The sequence below is a fragment of the Corapipo altera genome, unplaced genomic scaffold (assembly GCF_003945725.1).
Source record: "Corapipo altera isolate COAL_440 unplaced genomic scaffold, ASM394572v1 2, whole genome shotgun sequence".
NCBI classification, from domain to species: domain Eukaryota; kingdom Metazoa; phylum Chordata; class Aves; order Passeriformes; family Pipridae; genus Corapipo; species Corapipo altera.
The window spans coordinates 19,218-37,496 of NW_020884890.1; the positions used below are offsets into that span (position 1 = coordinate 19,218).

At 41.4% G+C, this 18,279-nt stretch overlaps 1 protein-coding gene across 2 annotated transcripts; it reads right to left on the minus strand.

Annotated features, from left to right (window-relative positions):
- Positions 1–7,809: 7,809 nt before the first annotated feature.
- LOC113947873 (glutathione S-transferase 3) lies at positions 7,810–17,474 on the minus strand. Of its 2 annotated transcripts, XM_027644985.1 has the most exons (8): positions 17,366–17,474; positions 15,449–15,520; positions 14,861–14,967; positions 12,987–13,038; positions 12,117–12,249; positions 10,241–10,382; positions 9,109–9,234; positions 7,810–8,572 (listed from the first exon to the last, which is right to left on the minus strand). In XM_027644985.1, exons 1-8 carry the CDS (start codon positions 17,457–17,459, stop codon positions 8,429–8,431), a joined length of 870 nt encoding a protein of 289 aa, XP_027500786.1. In that variant the 5' UTR covers positions 17,460–17,474; the 3' UTR covers positions 7,810–8,428. The 2 variants fall into 2 exon arrangements, with proteins under 2 accessions (XP_027500786.1, XP_027500788.1); XM_027644987.1 differs by lacking the exon at positions 15,449–15,520.
- Between the last annotated feature and the right edge of the window lie 805 nt (positions 17,475–18,279).

An 18,279-nucleotide genomic window follows, 5' to 3' on the forward strand; every position in this document is an offset into this window, starting at 1 on the left:
AAAATAAGTTTATTTTATACATGATTTGTTAAGCCACACCCATGAGTTTTCAGGCAGCGGGCATGGGGCCCAGGTGTCACTTAAATGATATGGGGTTGGGCACAGCCATATTTGAAATAACCTGTATACCATGCCCTGGCATGTTAGGTTCCCACTGTGCTCTGTGGACACACTTCCTTGTGCTGTAGATGAGACCAGTACAAAGTCTTCTCGAAATGTGCCTACGTGCAACCCTCACAAACCACTAAGCATCTGGCTTGGGGGACCATGCCTGATTACAGCATCGTCTCAGGGGTAAGCACAGGGTACATCACTAACTGCCACTAAAGAATTAAACACAGGAAGGTAGGAGGATCTCCATGCTGCTTATTGCACTCCTAAACTGAAGTACACCACCACTGTGATAAAAGTAATTAGAGTCCACGTGAATAGTTAAAACAAGTCATGCATTACTTAAGCTTGGATTTGCTGCAAACTTGCAGTGAGTGCTCTGGTTCTGTTCAGCAAGTTTTACTGGCTGCCCAAAGACAAGGTTAACCAAGACTTGTCACCCTCACGCATATTTCTGTAAGCTCTTTGGCACTCAGCCAGTCCACTGGCACAGAAAAGTCTGATTTACACCCATTGTGCTGCTGGTGAGGGGAGGTTAAATGGAGAGCTGGTTTACAGAATGTTGTAATTTGGATTGTTTAATCTTTATTGATCGAAGTATCTCGGTATGGTCAAAGGGCTGATTTATCTAGGTACAAGATAGGCAAGAGCAAGGTCTCAAAGCCAATTGAAAAAATAACTTTAGTAGTACAAATTTCATTGTGAAATATTTATCTTAAATAGCTCATGTATTATAATGACTTCATATTTTGATCGAAACTTGTGTATGTTTCCTCTTTCTGGTCTTTGGTATGTTCTGAGAAACTTTCTAAGACTCTCAGTTTATGTGCATTGTTACAACTAAAACTACTACTAATCTAAACTCAGGTTTAAAGAATCTTTTTATTTTCAAAAGAAGATATAAAGAAGTAAAGCAGAAATTTCAGTCCTATTTTTGTCTGATGTTGACCAATTATAAAGCTGGACAACAATTTGGGGTTTTTTTCCAATTAAAAATACTTTTTACAATAAAATAATTACAAAAATTGACCATTTGAACAAATTTAAAATCAGCTTTCATCCTGTAAACTTTTTTTTTTTGCTTGTTCTGGTCCTTTTAAAGTAAAACCAGATTTATTTATACTTCTCAGACAAGAGAAATAGGTTTTATTGACCACAAGTCCATTTCTTCCCTTATAAAACACTTCTGTTTTCACTGAAGTTTTTTTTCCCTGGAATTCCTCAGAATTTTCAAAAGACTCCGTAACCCTAATACAGATTTCAGTATTAATATATCTTCAAAGACAAATATTCTTGCTGACGCCTGAAAATCTGTCTAATGCAGTTTTACACTTTTTTGAATGTCTTTTTAGTTGTTAAGAAAGACAATCTGGCTGCATTATAAGTTTGAGGCTTTATTCTTCGTCCTTGTCATCCCCGGATAAAAGGTGGAAAAAGGTGTGCAATGTTTACATTAACATACTTTTATTACACTTAGCACATTGATTTCTAAGGTACAGAAAAGAAGGCGCACAGGATCTACTTTTTATACTGTTACACACATTTTTTAAATTTACACACTCCTTTCAAACCTTTTAATAACACACTACTATTGTTAAATATATACCAGTATATATTCTATAAGTGGTGTTAGCTTAAAACAGTTTTCTCTATCTTATTTTTATCTTTAAGTGCAGGTACTCATCACAGGTATTCCTCCGCAGGAATTAGCAGTTTCTTTTCTCTCCTTCACAGGCTGCCCAAGGTCTTTTAGTGGATTCCTGTGTTATCTCAGAGGCCTCTGGCTGAGCCACTGCTTCAGGGCCTCTAACTGGAACACCTGTTTGGCTCCCTACATATTCTCTCCTTCCCTTAAACCCTCTTACACAGACCTGTCAGTATAAAAAAGAGTCAATGAAACAAGATTAGTGACACATTATTTATATAGCCTAGAAGTATCCCACCTTTAAGATGGTTTTTATTCACTGTTTGGTAGCATGTTCAAAATTATAAAATGAATGGGCTTTAATGACATTTATAAGTAACGATCTAACTGTGCATTTACCTTTCTTGCAGATAATGTAAAACAGTTTGTGAAATGTAACTTGGCTTCTTCTCTAATGATGTTTTCAGCATGAGACTCATTTGTTCATGTTGTACGTGCAAGACAGTACAAATCCAGAAGAACAAAAATCAAGGTTTAAGTCAGAAAAAGCGTTGAAAAATGACAGCAGATGGAACCTGGTTTCATTTCATGGTAAAAAAATCCGTTAATGCTACAGCTTGTTCATCTGGATTCATCATTGCTTTGTTGGCTGACAAGCTGGAGGAATTTCTTATTTGTGGCAATGTTGCTTACTCTTGCAAAGGGGAATTTGAATCTCCTGAGGAAGGGACTTTCACGAAGATGCCTCTGCATTTCGTGATATACCTGTGGTGACGCGAGTCTGGTCCCTGCTGGCAGTCCACAGGTGAGGCCTTCGCTTGGACCGAAGGAGAACCGAGGGGCTTGGAGACCCCCTTGTGTGTATTGAACAGAGATCCAGCTACAAGATTGAAAACAATGCAACTACTAAGAATAGGGGTGGAAAAAATTCTAATCATAAGCCAACAAAAGCCTGTTAAACCAGCTTCATCTGAAAATCACTCAGGGCTGATGTCAAGGAAGAAGGCGCTCTCCTAGAAGTAGATGGTACAGCCTCAGAGAAAAGTATGTGCAAGTCAGATGGTACAAGCCTACAAGGCAAGGTATAAAACCATACCATGATTAGTAGTGGGATAATCTGCCTTTCAGAATTTAATCTTTCTGCACTAGGGTGAAGTCAAGCTCTTTTTCTGTTACCAGAAAACATAACATTCCATTCCATTTCATCTTCTCTTGCATAATGTTTCCAGGTATGAGATTAAATAGTTCTGCTGCAGTGTAGAAATTGGTCTGAAATGGAAAGTAGTAGTTATAGGGCAAGCAATATAAACAAATCTGCAACATAACTAAATTCTGCATTAGGATTAAGTGATGCCTATAGCTAGGTAGCTCGTGGGTAAATATTAGAGCTGGACATGGAGTTACAACCACGAAAATTTGAAATTTTCACTGTACAGCAAGGTCACATTAGCTTTTTTGGATGCCAGTGCCATGCTGGGAGCTGGTATATGGCTAATATGCACCATGTCCTTCAGTTTCTCCTCCTCTGAGTTTCTGCTTCTCACATCAGTGGGAATTTAGGCAAACTGCATTTAACTAGACTAAATGCATCCTGTTTATTCATTCACAGCATACTGATTCCATTCACTGAATTTCAGCTTTCCTCCCTATAGTCCATTTCTCTCTTATCTTCTGTGAAATGTGCTATTTTTCGTTTTAGCCCTTTCATAAAAATGTGAAATAGTGAAGTGCCATGGATCTAATTGCTGTCTTCACCTACCTAAAACGTAGTTGCAGAGAGGCCAGGACCAGGCTTTCCTCAGAGGACCATAGTGAAAGTAGGAGAGACAACAGACACAGGCTGCAGGACAAGAAAATTCCAAGAGACGGCAACAAGGAAAGTTTCACAGGTCAAAGCCTGGAAGGGGCTGCTGGTGATATGTAAATATATGCCTTTCTCTGCCCTGCACTCCGAGGTGGCTTGCAGACCTGCTTCCAGGCAGAAGCTGAGAGGTTAAACATGCCTTCCAGATAAATTGCCATCTGGTGCTATTATCTATTTCTGCTGACTACAAAAGTAATCACAGTAAAAAAGTGGGCATCTGGTGTTTAGAGGATGGAAGTTACTTTACCAGGCTTCAGGTCCTTCAGGTCCTTCCCACGCAGGTGGTATTTTATGGGCTGTATGGCTGAGAATTGCTCCACGCTGCACCATTTCCATCCCGCCAGTGCCCACAGAGGGCACTTGCCGAAAGAGCAGAGCCCCACCTGGGGGCAGGAAAAGTAAGGTCAGGCTAATTCCATGCCCACAGCTCCTGCGGTGTTGAAATGGAGCCCGGGAACACGCCGAGGAGTAGCCTACGAATGAAAATTTCCCCTGCAGCAAATAGAAGAGTTTTTCTTAGGAGCAAGATTGAGGTTTAATGCAACTCCGAATTTCGGGTTCCGAGTGCAGCCTGCCGAGAACTCCTCTGCACCAGCAGTGCCCAGGCAGGGACCAGGTGTTCAGCTCCTACACACCTCCTCTGGAACGTGAACTTCCCCCTCCTGGACCTCAAAGCTGTGACCACCACACATGAGTAGCTCCAAGGCCACCAGCAGCTCCCAGTGATCACCACGACCCGTTTGGAAACCCGCTGAGAGACTTACAAGCTTATTTGTACCACATAAACCCAGACACTGATGTACGGGGTGTTGGCACCCCGGGGGCTGCAGCAAGGCTCTGTGAGGGAGCTCCGTGCCAGACACTGGTGATTCCACCTGGCTCCAACCCACCCACCGCAGGGCAGGGCTGAGCCCACAGTCGAGGTGGCGGCACCTCGGCAAAATGTGCTTAAGATGGGAGAAAACACTGCACGACAGTGTGAGGGAAAAACAGCCCTGTGAACATCAACAGGAGGTGGAAGCAGGGAGGTAGAAGAGTTGGTAACAAAGGAGGGAAGAAGTCTGGGAAGGAGTGGGAGGAAGGGGTTCAAGTCTTTGTTTCTCACCATGCAACTATATTAATTGGTAATTAATTAATTTTCCCCAGATCAAGTCTATTTTGCTTATGGTGGCAACTGGCAAGTGACAGTAAGCATAGGAATACCTGTCAAATGCCTGCTGTAAGTAGTGTTAGGAGCCCTCCAGTCAGTCAATCTGTCTAGTTTTCCCTGAATTTGGTATCTTGCTTTCTTTTGTTAGTGTTGCTATATGAAGGTGAGAAGAAGAGACACAAGAAGCATGCAGGAGACCTGCAAAATCCCTGTGAATAACTGATATTTCTTTTGCACCTTCAGAGGTGCTTGGATAGTAGAGTTCCATTGGAATTAATTGCAACCTACCAAAATATAAGCAAACACAATGTAGAATAATCTATAAAGATCCCATACAGTCATCAGAAACCATAACTTGTACTAAAGCCTATATCCTGTACTCAGTATTAAATCAATGAGAATTATCTCAGTGTTTTAACTTAAAATTAAGTTGCAACTCCACAGACAGAGAGTGTTTTAAATCAGAACAGGTTGTGTAGGATCACCACCTTTACCCCCACTAAACATAACTTGCCTGACTATCAGAACGATGCTGAAAAATATGTCTTACCTGAGCAAGGGTTGAGAACAAACCCAAGTCCTTCTTGGAAAATATATCAAAACTACCTGTCCAATGCCTAAGTCTTTGTGATAGTGAAAACAATTCCTGAGGTTATCATGCATTCTTAACTAATTTTGAGCCAGGAATTATTGGGCCAGCAACATCAAAAGACATAGGAGAAACAGCAACAAGTGTCTGTATATTTTACTTGCTTATTACTGTCTTGAAGGCTGGTAACAGAACTGAAGTGCTCTGATGTGTCCTGAAAGCATTACTGAAATCAGCTAACAACCTAAATAATTACTTCTAAAATGCTGTATCAGGACTCAAGGATGCTCAGTATGGGCATCTTTTACAAAAGACTTAGATCTAAGCTGATTTTGTCCCTAGTTTGCCCAGAATTTGGAACATCACAATTACAGTCTGTAGACCTGTCCCTCTGTACAGGGTAGAAACTAAACTGACAAACTGGTTTTGGAATATTAAAATAAGAAGTGCTACATTCTCAGACAGGGTCAACCCACAACACTGCATCACACCATGTAACCCTGCCATCATAGCATAAGCATAAATGGCTGTAGATGTTATAATGGAGAAGTACACACTAGCTCACAGACACTTTTAGGTGTCTTCATTTCAATCCAAATCAAGAAGATAAATAAAAAATAACACAATAGAGGTTCTCATCAACAATTTACTGAAATATCAGGAAATGACCCATCAATTGGACCAGACCTGGAGCATTACAGGGTATGTCTACCTCAGTGGTCTGGAACAGGAATATGTTTATAAAATGAGTTTCTTAAACTGTGCTTTGGCTCCCATCACAGTGTGATCTTGGAGTGTACCATCTGGATTCTTTCCAGATGAAATTAGACTGAAAAATGTGCTCCAAGAGTGTAGCATTAAACCTGCATTATATGGGAAAACTGTGGTTTAAACAGGTTTTAAAATGGCTTTTGGTGGTGTCTTTGCAAACACATGCTTCTTCTTCCCAGCACCCCCCTGTGTTATCCATGCAGGAATGTCCTGGGAAGGTGTCCTGAAGTGTCTCCCATTGGCCTTTGTTAACCTCTTCCTGTGATTGGGTGTTCCTGTAAGCCCCTTGAGACTTCTAATTGGTTACTCTGTGAATCCCCCTAAACCCTATAAATGTAACATCCCCCACAATAAACTCTCTCTTGCCTCCTCTCCACGCCCGGTGTCCTGTGACCTGTCTCCCTGCCGGCCATGGGGCCACGTGCGGGGGGGGGAGGGGGGAGCACCTCTCCCCTCCAGGCTCAGGGCCTGAAAAAGCCCTGGGATACCCCTGGAGTTTCCTTTCCCCATCCCTCAAAGCGTCGCAATGGTTCTTCAGATGGAGAAGGAACTAGAACTGGGCCAGCCTCACGCCGTGGATGGGGAAAGGAATCCAGACAAGAGTGCACAAATGCAGTGTAAATGGCATTCAGTCCACACAATCACTCTTGAGCTAGGCTGAAGTTAACCCTGTCCCAAACACATACAGAGCTGATGACAAGGCTTCAGTACCAATTGATCTTCTGCTCACACTCATTGCTGCTGTGCCATACCTTTACTAAAAAGGTATGACCATCAGCTCTTAGGCTTATCACCAGCAAGTACTGGTAGAGTCACTTCCTACAGCTTCTGCATCTTTGCTTGTGGAACTTTTGAACAGCATTTTACCATAACTTTTCTCATATTCTGAAAAAAAGTTTCACTTAGCAAAGGAATTAAGATCAACAACTACAGGGTCTTCCAAACTTTCGTATTAAACTAATCTGAGATTAAACCAAGGACTAAACTGCAATTGCAACTGACATTAGGAAGGCAGGTGACTGATAAGATACTGTAGATCAGTACAAACTTTGTATACCTGGCAATGAGGGAAAAGTGTCTGTAGTGCTGAAAACTTCAGTCACACTGAAGCTGAGGAGACTGATGAGCTTTCAGGTGGGCAACTTGTCCATCAAATATCCAATGAGTGTGCTCACTGCATTACAAAATATCAAGCAGCATCTTATTTCTCAACCCATAGCTAATGCAGGAATAAAATTGTGCCATTCAGGATTTAGCACAAGTCTTTTTATGTAAGTTGTGTCATTAATATAGAACTATAAATAACAGATACAAACCCCCAAGATAACATCCTGCAGAGCAGCTTTTCAAGGCATAAGTGCCATTTATTGAAGTGATTAAAAACACTTTAAATTCCTTTGTCTAGTTGTCTGTGGAAACCACAGACTTGAAAAAAAAAAAGGAAAAGAAACAATATTTTGAGTTTAGCTGGTACTAGGCCTTAGATAGGAACTATATCAGGTTTGTGTGATGGTTTACTACCTCTCCTTTACATCTCCACTCTTTTGTTTATTAACACAAACAAAATACACCTTTGCATGAGGCATTTGTGTTAACATATAAAATATAGAGAATTTATCTTCCAAGAAAAGTAAAAATTATGTTTGCAAGCCCCAACTTTCATTCATGAGACAACAGGACAATGTGACCACATAAAAAGTTTATTTGATTAGAAGAGATCCTCTAGATACAGTGGTTAAACAAAAATACCATTTGGCAATAAATTTATTTCCTAAGATAGTAATAAAATTGCAGCTTAATTATAAAGGCACAAGGCACAGGCAAGGCACTGATGTCCAGTAGAACTGGCAAGAGAAACTCCTCCCATCTCCTCCCTCCTACCTTCTTTAAAAAACACTTGTTTCATTTGCTGACAGTGATATTAAAAACAATAAAGGCATAAATTGGAAGCAATCATCATATAAAAATCTGATCTGGATCTCAGAAATCCTCAGCAGCAGCAGAACATGCTGAAAGCAGTCAGTCACTAGCTCACATTTCTCTCTTCTTCACTGCTACACACACCATGCTTGCTGCCATTTCACTTGCTTAAAATTAGCAGAAAACATCTCAGGATGAAGGAAGGAAAAAGCAGGCTACTATTAAAGTGTTATAAAATATACCTGCCTACTGTATTTTGTATGAGAGCACTAGACACTGCCCATAGAAAGGCCCTTTGCCTTCCTGTGCAGTGTAGCTGTCTGTGTGTGGCCTGGCCACTCTCTGACCCCGAGCACAGCTGTGGCTTGGCCCTGCACACTAATTCGCCTTCACATCATAGTACATGCGCAGAACTCTTCTCACAGTCTCCACGTATTTATCATCAGGAACAGGTTTCCTCTGGCTTCCTGGCTCTAGGAATTTCTTGATTGTGGGGATGCTGCTTATCCTTGCTTTAAATGCCTAGAAGGCAAACAGTAAGTATGTCGTATTTAAAGAACAGAAAGTAACACAAGAAAAAAACAATTTTACTGATTTGTGTAACATCCTTTAACAAGTTGTACATGGAGACAAGACCGGGAATACAGTTCTAGCAGTGGATGGATTTTAGTCCCCCTCACTTCAACCCTGTTATTTTCCACAGTAATAAATCAGCCCTCTCGGGATAAAGCAGAAACAGTTATCTGGGATTTCTGATGTGTATATTACTCAAATCAGTTCTTGTGATCCAGAAAATATTTTCTGCTTAAATGTATCACAGAACTGGTGAGGAGAGGAAAAAAAGGGAGGGTGCATTTCTTCAGATGTGTACAGGGCTTACTCTAGAAAATAACAGATTCTCTAGATGAAATATATTACAAGGCTCTTCCTAAAGCAAGAAGAATGAGACTACAATGAGAAGGTGACAAATGTTTCATGGAATTATCCACACATAACATACTTTGAAATATCATTTATCACATTTACAGACGTATGAGCATATTGTTAGTGCAAGGTACCTGTAACTGAGGAAAGCCTGAGAGCACATCTGACTTCTTCTCTTCTACCATTAAAATGGCTTCAAGAAGATGAACATCTGCCCAGCTAAAACTGTTACCAACAAGAAAGTCATGGTCTTTCAAAACCTAGAAATGTCACAGATGAAAATGTTCAGACCTGGACAGCCAGCTGGGGTTCGTGTTTCCAAAACTCACAGGCACACCTTTTTTGACCTTACTGTCTCCTCTTCTTTTCACCCTTCTGTCCCACTAGGTGGGGGGATGTGGGCCTAGTGCCTGCAATCACTTTTCCTTGTGCAGCTGTAATCTAGGATCCCAGGGTTTTTCTTACCTGTTGTTCCTTCCTATAGCCCTACGTAACCCTGTGTACTGGACTACAAGGTTAGATACCTTCTTGGTATTCACACCTTTCAAGTCTAATAAATCTTGAATTTTTCTGTATGCAGTTACAGCTTCAGTGGAAAAATAGAGAATGTAAGACATGATCAGCCTAAAACACTGGGGCTAAGATTTAACAAGCAGAATCTAGGGCAGAATGCGCTCTGACAGCCACTACAGGAGATGTGGCAAAGTGAAAAACTGTCTTCTTTTTAGTCTTTAAAACAGAGAAGCAGCTATTTCCGCCACATCATCCTGTCTGTGTGTACTAACTATCAGTGAGAGTATCTCTTGAGTCCCATCTCTCGAAGTATCAAACTTAGAAAAAGTATCAAGCTAGAAAAACACCAAGATTCCAGTATGGCTTAATCAGCAGGCTGAAGCAGATTCCAGTATGGCTTGAAGACAGCAGTGATAGCTGTGTATTGCTGTCAAAGTGTTAAACAAAGATGACAATTAGCACTGCTTTTGCAACGTGAGTTACTGAGGTGAGTTGACCCTGGCTGGACACCAGCTGTCCACCAAAGCCGCTCTATTGCTCTCCTCCTCAGCTGGGCATGGGAGAGAAAACATACTGAAAGGTCCCAATTTGTCTCATACTGCTCTGACCACCTCCTCGTCTCACCAGCCTGCAGACAGTATTATGTCCTGCTTTAAAGAACTGACACTTTTGTTTCTTCTGCCTTTTTTAAAATACCCAGTTTCCTATTGCTATCCCCCCCGAAAAATGTAAGAAAATAACCCTCCTACACACCTTTTCATATGCTGGGAAATATCTGCTTGTTGCCTTTTGAACAATAAAAGCACGTTGTTTCTCTTTATCCTCAGCTGATAAGAAAGGGAACATCAAAATGAAGCCCATAAGGTCATCAGTTCCTCCAACATACATATCAATCCTTGAAACCAAAGCATAGAAAATTAGAAGGCACCTCTACAAGAAGAATTTTATTAGATTTGTGTTATGAGAGTAAAAATTGAAATTCCCATTCCCCTCATGAAAATTATTTTGCAATTAAAACAAGTATGTTACAGTCTGAGTCTCACGTGTATTTGTAGTGTTGTTGGTCCTTTACTTGCTTCATTGGGCAGGATTAAGCAGGATTGTACAGAGGTTAAAAAAGAGTAAATCTGGTGTTACAGATCACTTCAGAATCACCGAAGAAATACACAGCACCATAAGAAGTCATCTACAATTGACTTAATCCTCTGGCTTCAGAGTTTCATCCGAAGTCCAAGTGGTGCCAAACAGATTAATAATAGGGTTGGAAGCCTGAAGCGTACCCGGTTCTGCTTCCAGCTAAATTATCAGTACAGTAGTTCTTCGGACTGTCCTTTTAACCCATTTTTCCAGAGCTGTGAGAGCAGTTTTGTACTGTAGACTAGACTCACATTTAAATTAAGTCCTCACGAATATGGATAAAGTATCTGGTAAAACTGTCTGATAAAATCTTTAACCATCCTTTATTGTAAAAGATTTGAGTTCCTGCTGTGTAATAAGGCTAATAATGGTTTTTTTTGTCAAACAACAGCGTCTCAACAAAGCCTCCTTAAGACTGAACAAGCTCTGAGCAATAAGAAGCTATCAGATATTCCTGCCAGGCTTAATGCATGTCAGCTTCTAGCCTGCATTTATCCAATCTTCCAAAACTGCTCTTATTCACTGCACCAGTACTTAAACCTGGAGGTACCCACAGCAAGTCTTCCTTGAAACAATGATGCTTCTTGCCTCCCTCCACCCCCTGCCATGGCCCACCCAAAACCAAATAAACAAATATTTTTCATTTATATTTGCTAATAAGACTCAGGAACAGGCTCCAGCCTAAATCTAAAACTCAATGGAAGAGAACTCTGCTTGAAGAAGGAGGTATATATGGAACGCAACCTACAGGAAATGATGGTTGGTAACAGCACAAAGAAGCTACAAGCTAAGACTGAGATTCTTGTCTGAATACTTATTCTTTTTTGTTACTTGCCAGAACCTGCTTCAGCCAATTCTTCCAATCATTTGCACCATGTAATAGCAGATTACTGTAAAGTTGCTGCTTTACAAGCTGACCTTCAGTTTTCCTTCATTTGAAAACCAGTAGGAAGTGGACATTTAAAATGCTACATATTGAGGTAGCCCAATCACGTTTTTTTTTCTTTACAGTCGCAACATCAAGACCTGGCTTTAATTTCACATGAAACCAATAGTTTTTTAATAGCTTTTAGCTGTTCTCTCCCCAGCTCCTGAGGACCTAAACAACACACTTTTTTAAGTGCAGTGGAACATCACACGGTCACAGATAATGTGAATGACAGATCTTATTTTGCAGCCAAAAGTTAAAAACTGTTTCTTTCCCAAGTTTGCTGTTTACAAAAGTAGTTCAGCATTTACATAGCCGTCACTTCTCGAATATTTGTGTCAGGCTATATTAACCTTTCACTAAAGCACAGTAAAACCCTGACTCAAATATTTTTATGTAAAAATGTTAGAAGAAATCAATGGTTCTGCATCTAACTGTGGCCTCTCAGGCTCACTGCAAGTTTTGTGTCACTGAGGCACACAGATGATTCTCTGTGTGTGCAAGTATGCAATTAATTCTAAATAGATCTGAGCTACTGTACTAAATTGAAGAACTGTTACATACAGGGCTCTTTCCTTCAGGTCCTTCCCGTAGAGGTTGTATTTCCCTGCTATGTAGCTGAGGATGGCTCTGGTCTGCACCATCCTCATCCCATCTATCTCCACCATGGGCACTTGCTGAAACAGCAGGGATCCACCTAAAAGGAAGACACACATTACTCAACTGATCTAGTAACTCCATGTCAGATTTCTTGCTGTCTTCAGAAGATTTGAACTTCTATGGTGAGCTTGCTGTGGGTAGTCATTGTATTAAAATGGAGTTCTTCCATGCACACAATAAATTACAGCGGTGCAGACGAATTAAACTGCAGAAACAATTACTGTGGATTAACATCTTTTCTTTAAAAAAATTTAACTGAATTTGCAGTCAGGTCTGGGTACAGCAGCTTTTATACTGAAATTGAATTACAGTGGAGACAATCATGCTAAACGTATCAGCTGAGTAAAAAGTGTCTGATTCTAAATAATGTAAAAAATTCTGTTCCCTTATTTGAATCCTATTTGACACAAATGTCAGATTCACAAATTTCTGTCTTATGGTGAGTATTTAAAAGTTAAATCAGGACATTCAATGAAATTTTAGGATACATTTTTTAAAGTTAGTTGAGCCCAGGGTAAGTTTGTGGGACCAGGTGGGACAGGTAGACAAATGGAGAACAAAAGAATCCAGAGCTGAGAAACCCTCCATGTTGGAAAGACATTAAATTTTCAATTGCATCTGTCTGCACAGGAAAAAAAATTAGCCTCTGCAGCTGCTTACACCTCTCATCTTTATTGTGGGGAAAAGAAAGTCCCACAAAGTCTTCAAAGACTTCATACATCTCCTCTAATGAAAGTCTGGTCACACTTTCCTTGAGACTCCATGTGGACTCACCTTGCAGGAGCTTCTCATATTGCTCTCGGGTTTCCAAAAACTCTTCTTCGAACTGACCAAAGGGAGTGAGGAAGGAGAAGTAAGTATCTTTTCACATTTCTAGAAAAGATAAGCTTTTAAAGCACCACAAAAGGAAGACATTATACATTATGGTTCCTTCCATTCCAGATATGGCTCTAAGGGAGAAAATACCAAGGACAGAAGTGCTGGTAAAATCTCTTGTGACCGTCATATTTGATAAATGCTGTTGAAGGCAACCCTAGCAGAAGAACAGGCAACAAGAACTGCAGTGAGGATGGTTTGTTTGGTATTGAAAAGGCCATCTGTGAAACTATGAACAGTACAGTCTAAACTATCCTTAAGATGCTCTCTGGAATGTGGAAAAAAAGCTCTGCTGTGGGATATTTAGATTTGGGAGCTAGACAGGAACAAATTCTTAGGAAGTTAAAGCTTTTACAAAATAATGTAATAGTTGTAAGCTCTGCAGGAAGTTTAGTACAGAAGCATGTTTAGTACACCTTAAGATGAATTACTCACAAGATGAGAAACAAAAAGATACAGAATTGCCTGTGATCAGAATGATGCAGTTATATTCAATATGGTTGAAGATGGCTGGTCCAATCAGTGCTACTTAAAGAGAAACTGAGTTCAAGATTAAGACACCAAAGTTAGACATTTAAATATACGTGTCTGCATGCTATGGTCAATGCAGAACATGGAGACTACAAAATTATTGATGTTACCAATCCCTAGATGCCTAGCTCAGTCAGCCTCTCTCATAATACCTGTGCCACTTATGTTAATAACTAAGACTTGCTATACTAGGTAAACCCCAGAAGATTAGGCCTACTAATACACTGCCAGTGTTTAACCATAGCAAGTGTGATCACAGTCTAGAACTCAAAACCCATGTTTCTGCTGATGAGAAGCTGGGAAAAGACTATCCCAAGATAAAATGTAGTAACTGGTACCTATCAACAGCTTTTTTTTAATTTGAAAAAAAAAAAAAACAACAACCAAAAATAAAAAGAGAAGAGAGAGGGACTTAAAACATAGGAACAAACAATGCAGGGAAGCAGCCAGCTGTGTCTTTTTTAAGGCCTTTAAACAAAGACTGGTGGTCTTTTTGAAAAACTTGTATTCCTCAGCTCAGTACAGGAGTAACTGTATGCATTGTAACAGCTTACTGTATAAAAGAGGACAGTCAAGGCAACTACTAGTCCTTTCTGTCCTCAAACTGAATTATCAGTTTATCACCAAGATAGATAGCAAATGAATAAGTAAACTATATGCCATCAAAAAAATATTTTCAAGTGGTGTCTTGCTTCTCTGTTTTACCCAAATATTTTTCTTCCTGCTCTGAGATTTCTAATCTCCCTATACGAGTCAGTTTACTCACTTTGTCCTGTTAAGCTTCATCTAAATGATGCAAGCAAGACACAATGTATTTTGTGCTACAGTTTACTGTTGAGGATGCAGCCAGTGGAGCGGAAAAACAAAATAAAAATCTCTGTGTGAGCATCCAACTGAAAACAGAAAGACTAGACAAAAGTACATTCACTGCTGTTTTACTTGGCACAGACAACACTTGTCAGGTCAGGAACACATCTATCAGCTCAGCAGCTCTGGGCAGTAAACAAATGCTTAATTAATGATTACACATTCTTATGTTAAGCAAGAAACTAGTTTACTGTGCTGCTGCTCAAGCCATGCTTTTGTGTGCCTGAGGTAAGAGTATTTAATTACACTGAATAGCCAATGCTCATTTACTACTGTGTCTTGGGATAGCTTTTCTTTTCTGCTAATAACCTGTGATCTCCCACAAAGGCAATCTTATTGATGTGCAGCTAAGATTTAAAAACACTAAAACAAACCTCGACCCCGGCTGCAGCTAACAACCAACGAATCGACTCCATCTTGCCTCTTCCATTGAAGTAGTAAAGTTTTGGTTTCCCAGACATGACTTCAAACTTCCTGTTACCTAAAAGAGTTATAAAATATAATCAGTTAATAATTACAAGAAAATCTTATGGCAGGTGGAATAATGGTTCACAGGTCACTCACACAACAAAAATTTAAGTTAATTTTTGGCAAAATATTTCAGCAGAGTTTCAGTCTAAAATGATTTGGTTTGACTGCTGTACAGTCAATTCAGACTATTTCATAGACTTTTCATCCTCCTGAAATACAGGAAAAGTAAGCATCAAGTTGCTAAGTAGGAGATAACTGAAAAAAATTAAAAGCCACCACTAAGAAAATCCTTAAAACTTTTAGGAAATATAAGTTTTAGCACTAGAGTTACACAATCACCACTGAAAGCCAAGTCTTGATCAAAGAGGAGAAGGGGCAGCACACAGGTTTTCTAAAACTAGCAGTCCTTGTATCAAAGAATGCTAAAAGTATCTAAACATTAATTCTACACATGCTTAGGGGAGTATGGAACTGTATTTTCAAGCCTCTACCTTTTCTTTCTAGCGGTGGTGATGCAGGGTAAGTACGCGATCCAGAATCAGTAGAAGAATGGCCTGTTTCTTCTGTAATAATCCAGATTAAAATACAGAGATTCAGTGTTGCACTACTGATCCTTCTACAGGTCACATTTCTTTCTATAAATAAACCCTGTTGCTAAGCAAAACTTTACAGATTTTTCAGTTGATTAAATCCACCGTGCTTTGCAAGCAGCATTTTAGTTTCTTTAATGTCTTCATAAATGAGGCTATTAACTGTTATTTTTTTAACAGACTAGTGTTTGGGTCTCAGCAGGAATTAGATTCCCCTGTAGAGCCATAAGCCAAGAGAGCAATCAGATGTTATCATACTGGCATTTCATGTGCAGCACTCCATAACAGCAAGTCCTTGCTGCAACTGAGAGCCTTTTTTCCTCTAGGGAGATTTCTTGTCACTTCAATCCACAGTTCAAGCAACACTGGAAAAGAGCTGGCATGCTAACAATAAACTCCAGTTTCCAATTTTCCAAGAGCTCCTTCATAAGCAGAGGGGAAAAAAAGCCTTGAGCAGGCAGGAGATGCATGTGATCTGCTTGTTAGCCAACAGGCAAGAAAAATATGAGACTGCATCACACCATGGGAATTCAAACAAGCCAGGCTATTTGGCCCATGTCTGTTTAGGGGCCTCCAACTGCTCTTAGGTAAGTCACTGGGAACAAAAACATTGCCAAGCAGTATCTATACTCCTAATAAATATAGTGGTTCATGAGAAACCGACAAAAAGACTGAAGTATCAATGTGAACTACGTGAAATAACAGAATTAAACAGGAGCTGCTTGTAATACAGCTAAATTCACGAAAGTAGAAAAAAAGCCAAAGGCGATTTTTAACTTGTAGTTTAAAAAATTAAATAAACAGAAGAGTCACTTTTCTTCAGTGCACCCTCCTGAGACCTCCTCCTAGCACGCCAGCAGGCAGGTCACAGGACATAAGCAAGTCACATATCGGTGAAGTAAAGGCAAATGGATGGTGAAGGCATAGGGGGTGCTTGTCATGTAAATACCCGGGGATCAACAAGCTTTGGAAAAAAACTGTAGCATTCTGGTTCCTGGGACTGAGCCTGCCCTGCAAAACTGGAAGAGACAGTCCAACTTGTGAACTGAAATCAGATGAAAAGAGCACTCCGGGGATGGGCAAAGCGCTTCTCCCTTCCCCGGTCTTCTCACTACAGGGAGGGAAAGCGACAATTTGCAGCCAGGAGCCACAATCGCAGTTACATTGCTGCCCATTCTCAGCCTTGCTCAACAGCAAAAGGGACTTGGGGAAAAAAGGATCTGAATTTACTCCTTTGTGATTTTTGAAGGCCATCTGGGCTAACAAAGGGAACAAGGGAACATAGATATCAGTGCAAGAAGCAATTGCTCCCACGCTAGCTACGGACCAGAAGGACATCAGTGAAGAGGCTCAGGGGACCAGCTGTTCCTAGCATGTCTCGCGGATTCAAGATCCCAGGGCCCGATTTTCCCTGCCTGCTTTCAGCCCCCGTCAGTCCACAGCGGCCGCTGTTCCACCCCGCACCTCGGAACACCAACCCGGGCCTATCTCTGCTCAGGTGCGACAGGCGGCACCCCCGGGCCATCGGCTCCCCCCCACACTGGGAACTAGCTCTGGGTACACTCGAGATGAAGAGCGGTCCGTGTTGTTACATAGGGAGCCATCGCGCTCCGCGACCGGGACCCGATCCACGGGTCAGGCACCGAGTGCCAACCTGAGCCGGGCACAGCCCCTTCGCCCCCCGCCTCTCCGGAGCCAAGCGAGCCAAGGGCCCCGGGGGATCGGGAGAAGAGAACTCCCAGCCCCACATTATTGACACACAGGACCAGAGCAGCGACCACACGCGAGCGCAGCACCGCGAGCGCACACGGCACCCACCTGCCCCCTCCGCAGCCGCCCGCGCCGGCCCCGCCCAGCGCCGCGTCACGGCCACGACACAAGCGAAAGCCAATTGGAAGCCAATAATCTGCATATTTCGCAAAGGCCTCTAGAAAGAAATATAACCCTCAAAAAAAATCGCTAATACTTTTTCACGCGTCTGTTTTGGAAGGTTTCGTCGATGCACAGCGCTGATTTCGGGGGTTGTGTCAAAGAATTTTCAGCCGCAGTAATACACCGTGACCTTAAGATGATCCGAAGTATTGAGGTATAAATACCGCTGTGCTAGCATACCGTTTCTGGATGTGAGGGCGATCTGGCTGCGACATCTGTCACCCCATTGATCGCCAGGGTTGATTCGGCTGATCTGGCTGGCTAGGCGGGTGTCCCCTTCCTCCCTCAACGCTCCATGTGCGTCCCTCCCGAAGCTGCGCGCTCGGTCGAAGAGGACGACCTCCCCGATAGAGACGGTACCGTTCATCGGTCAAGGGTATACGGTAGCTGCGCTCCCCTGCTAGAACCTCCAAACAAGCTCAAGGTCCATTTGTAGGAGAACGTAGGGTAGTCAAGCTTCCAAGACTGCAGACACATCCAAGTGAGGCGCTGCATGGGGCAGTTTGCCATTGTTTTGTGCTACCAAACTCTCAGAAAACTGCTCATAATCCCTACGTTTTGCTGCAGTGTGAGCACATTCAGGGGTTTATAATTTCCATTCAGCACTCCTCCAACTTCAATTCCCCAGTCACCTCTTAATCCATGAGCTCCTCACATTACACACACCAGTTAAAATGAGCATCTTCACTCTTATAAATGCACTTTTCACCTAGTTCTTCACCTGTTCAATTGATTTGCAGCCCACCTAAAGAGCTTACAAAAGGACTGGACTTGTAAATTATCAACAGCCTTCAGCTTCT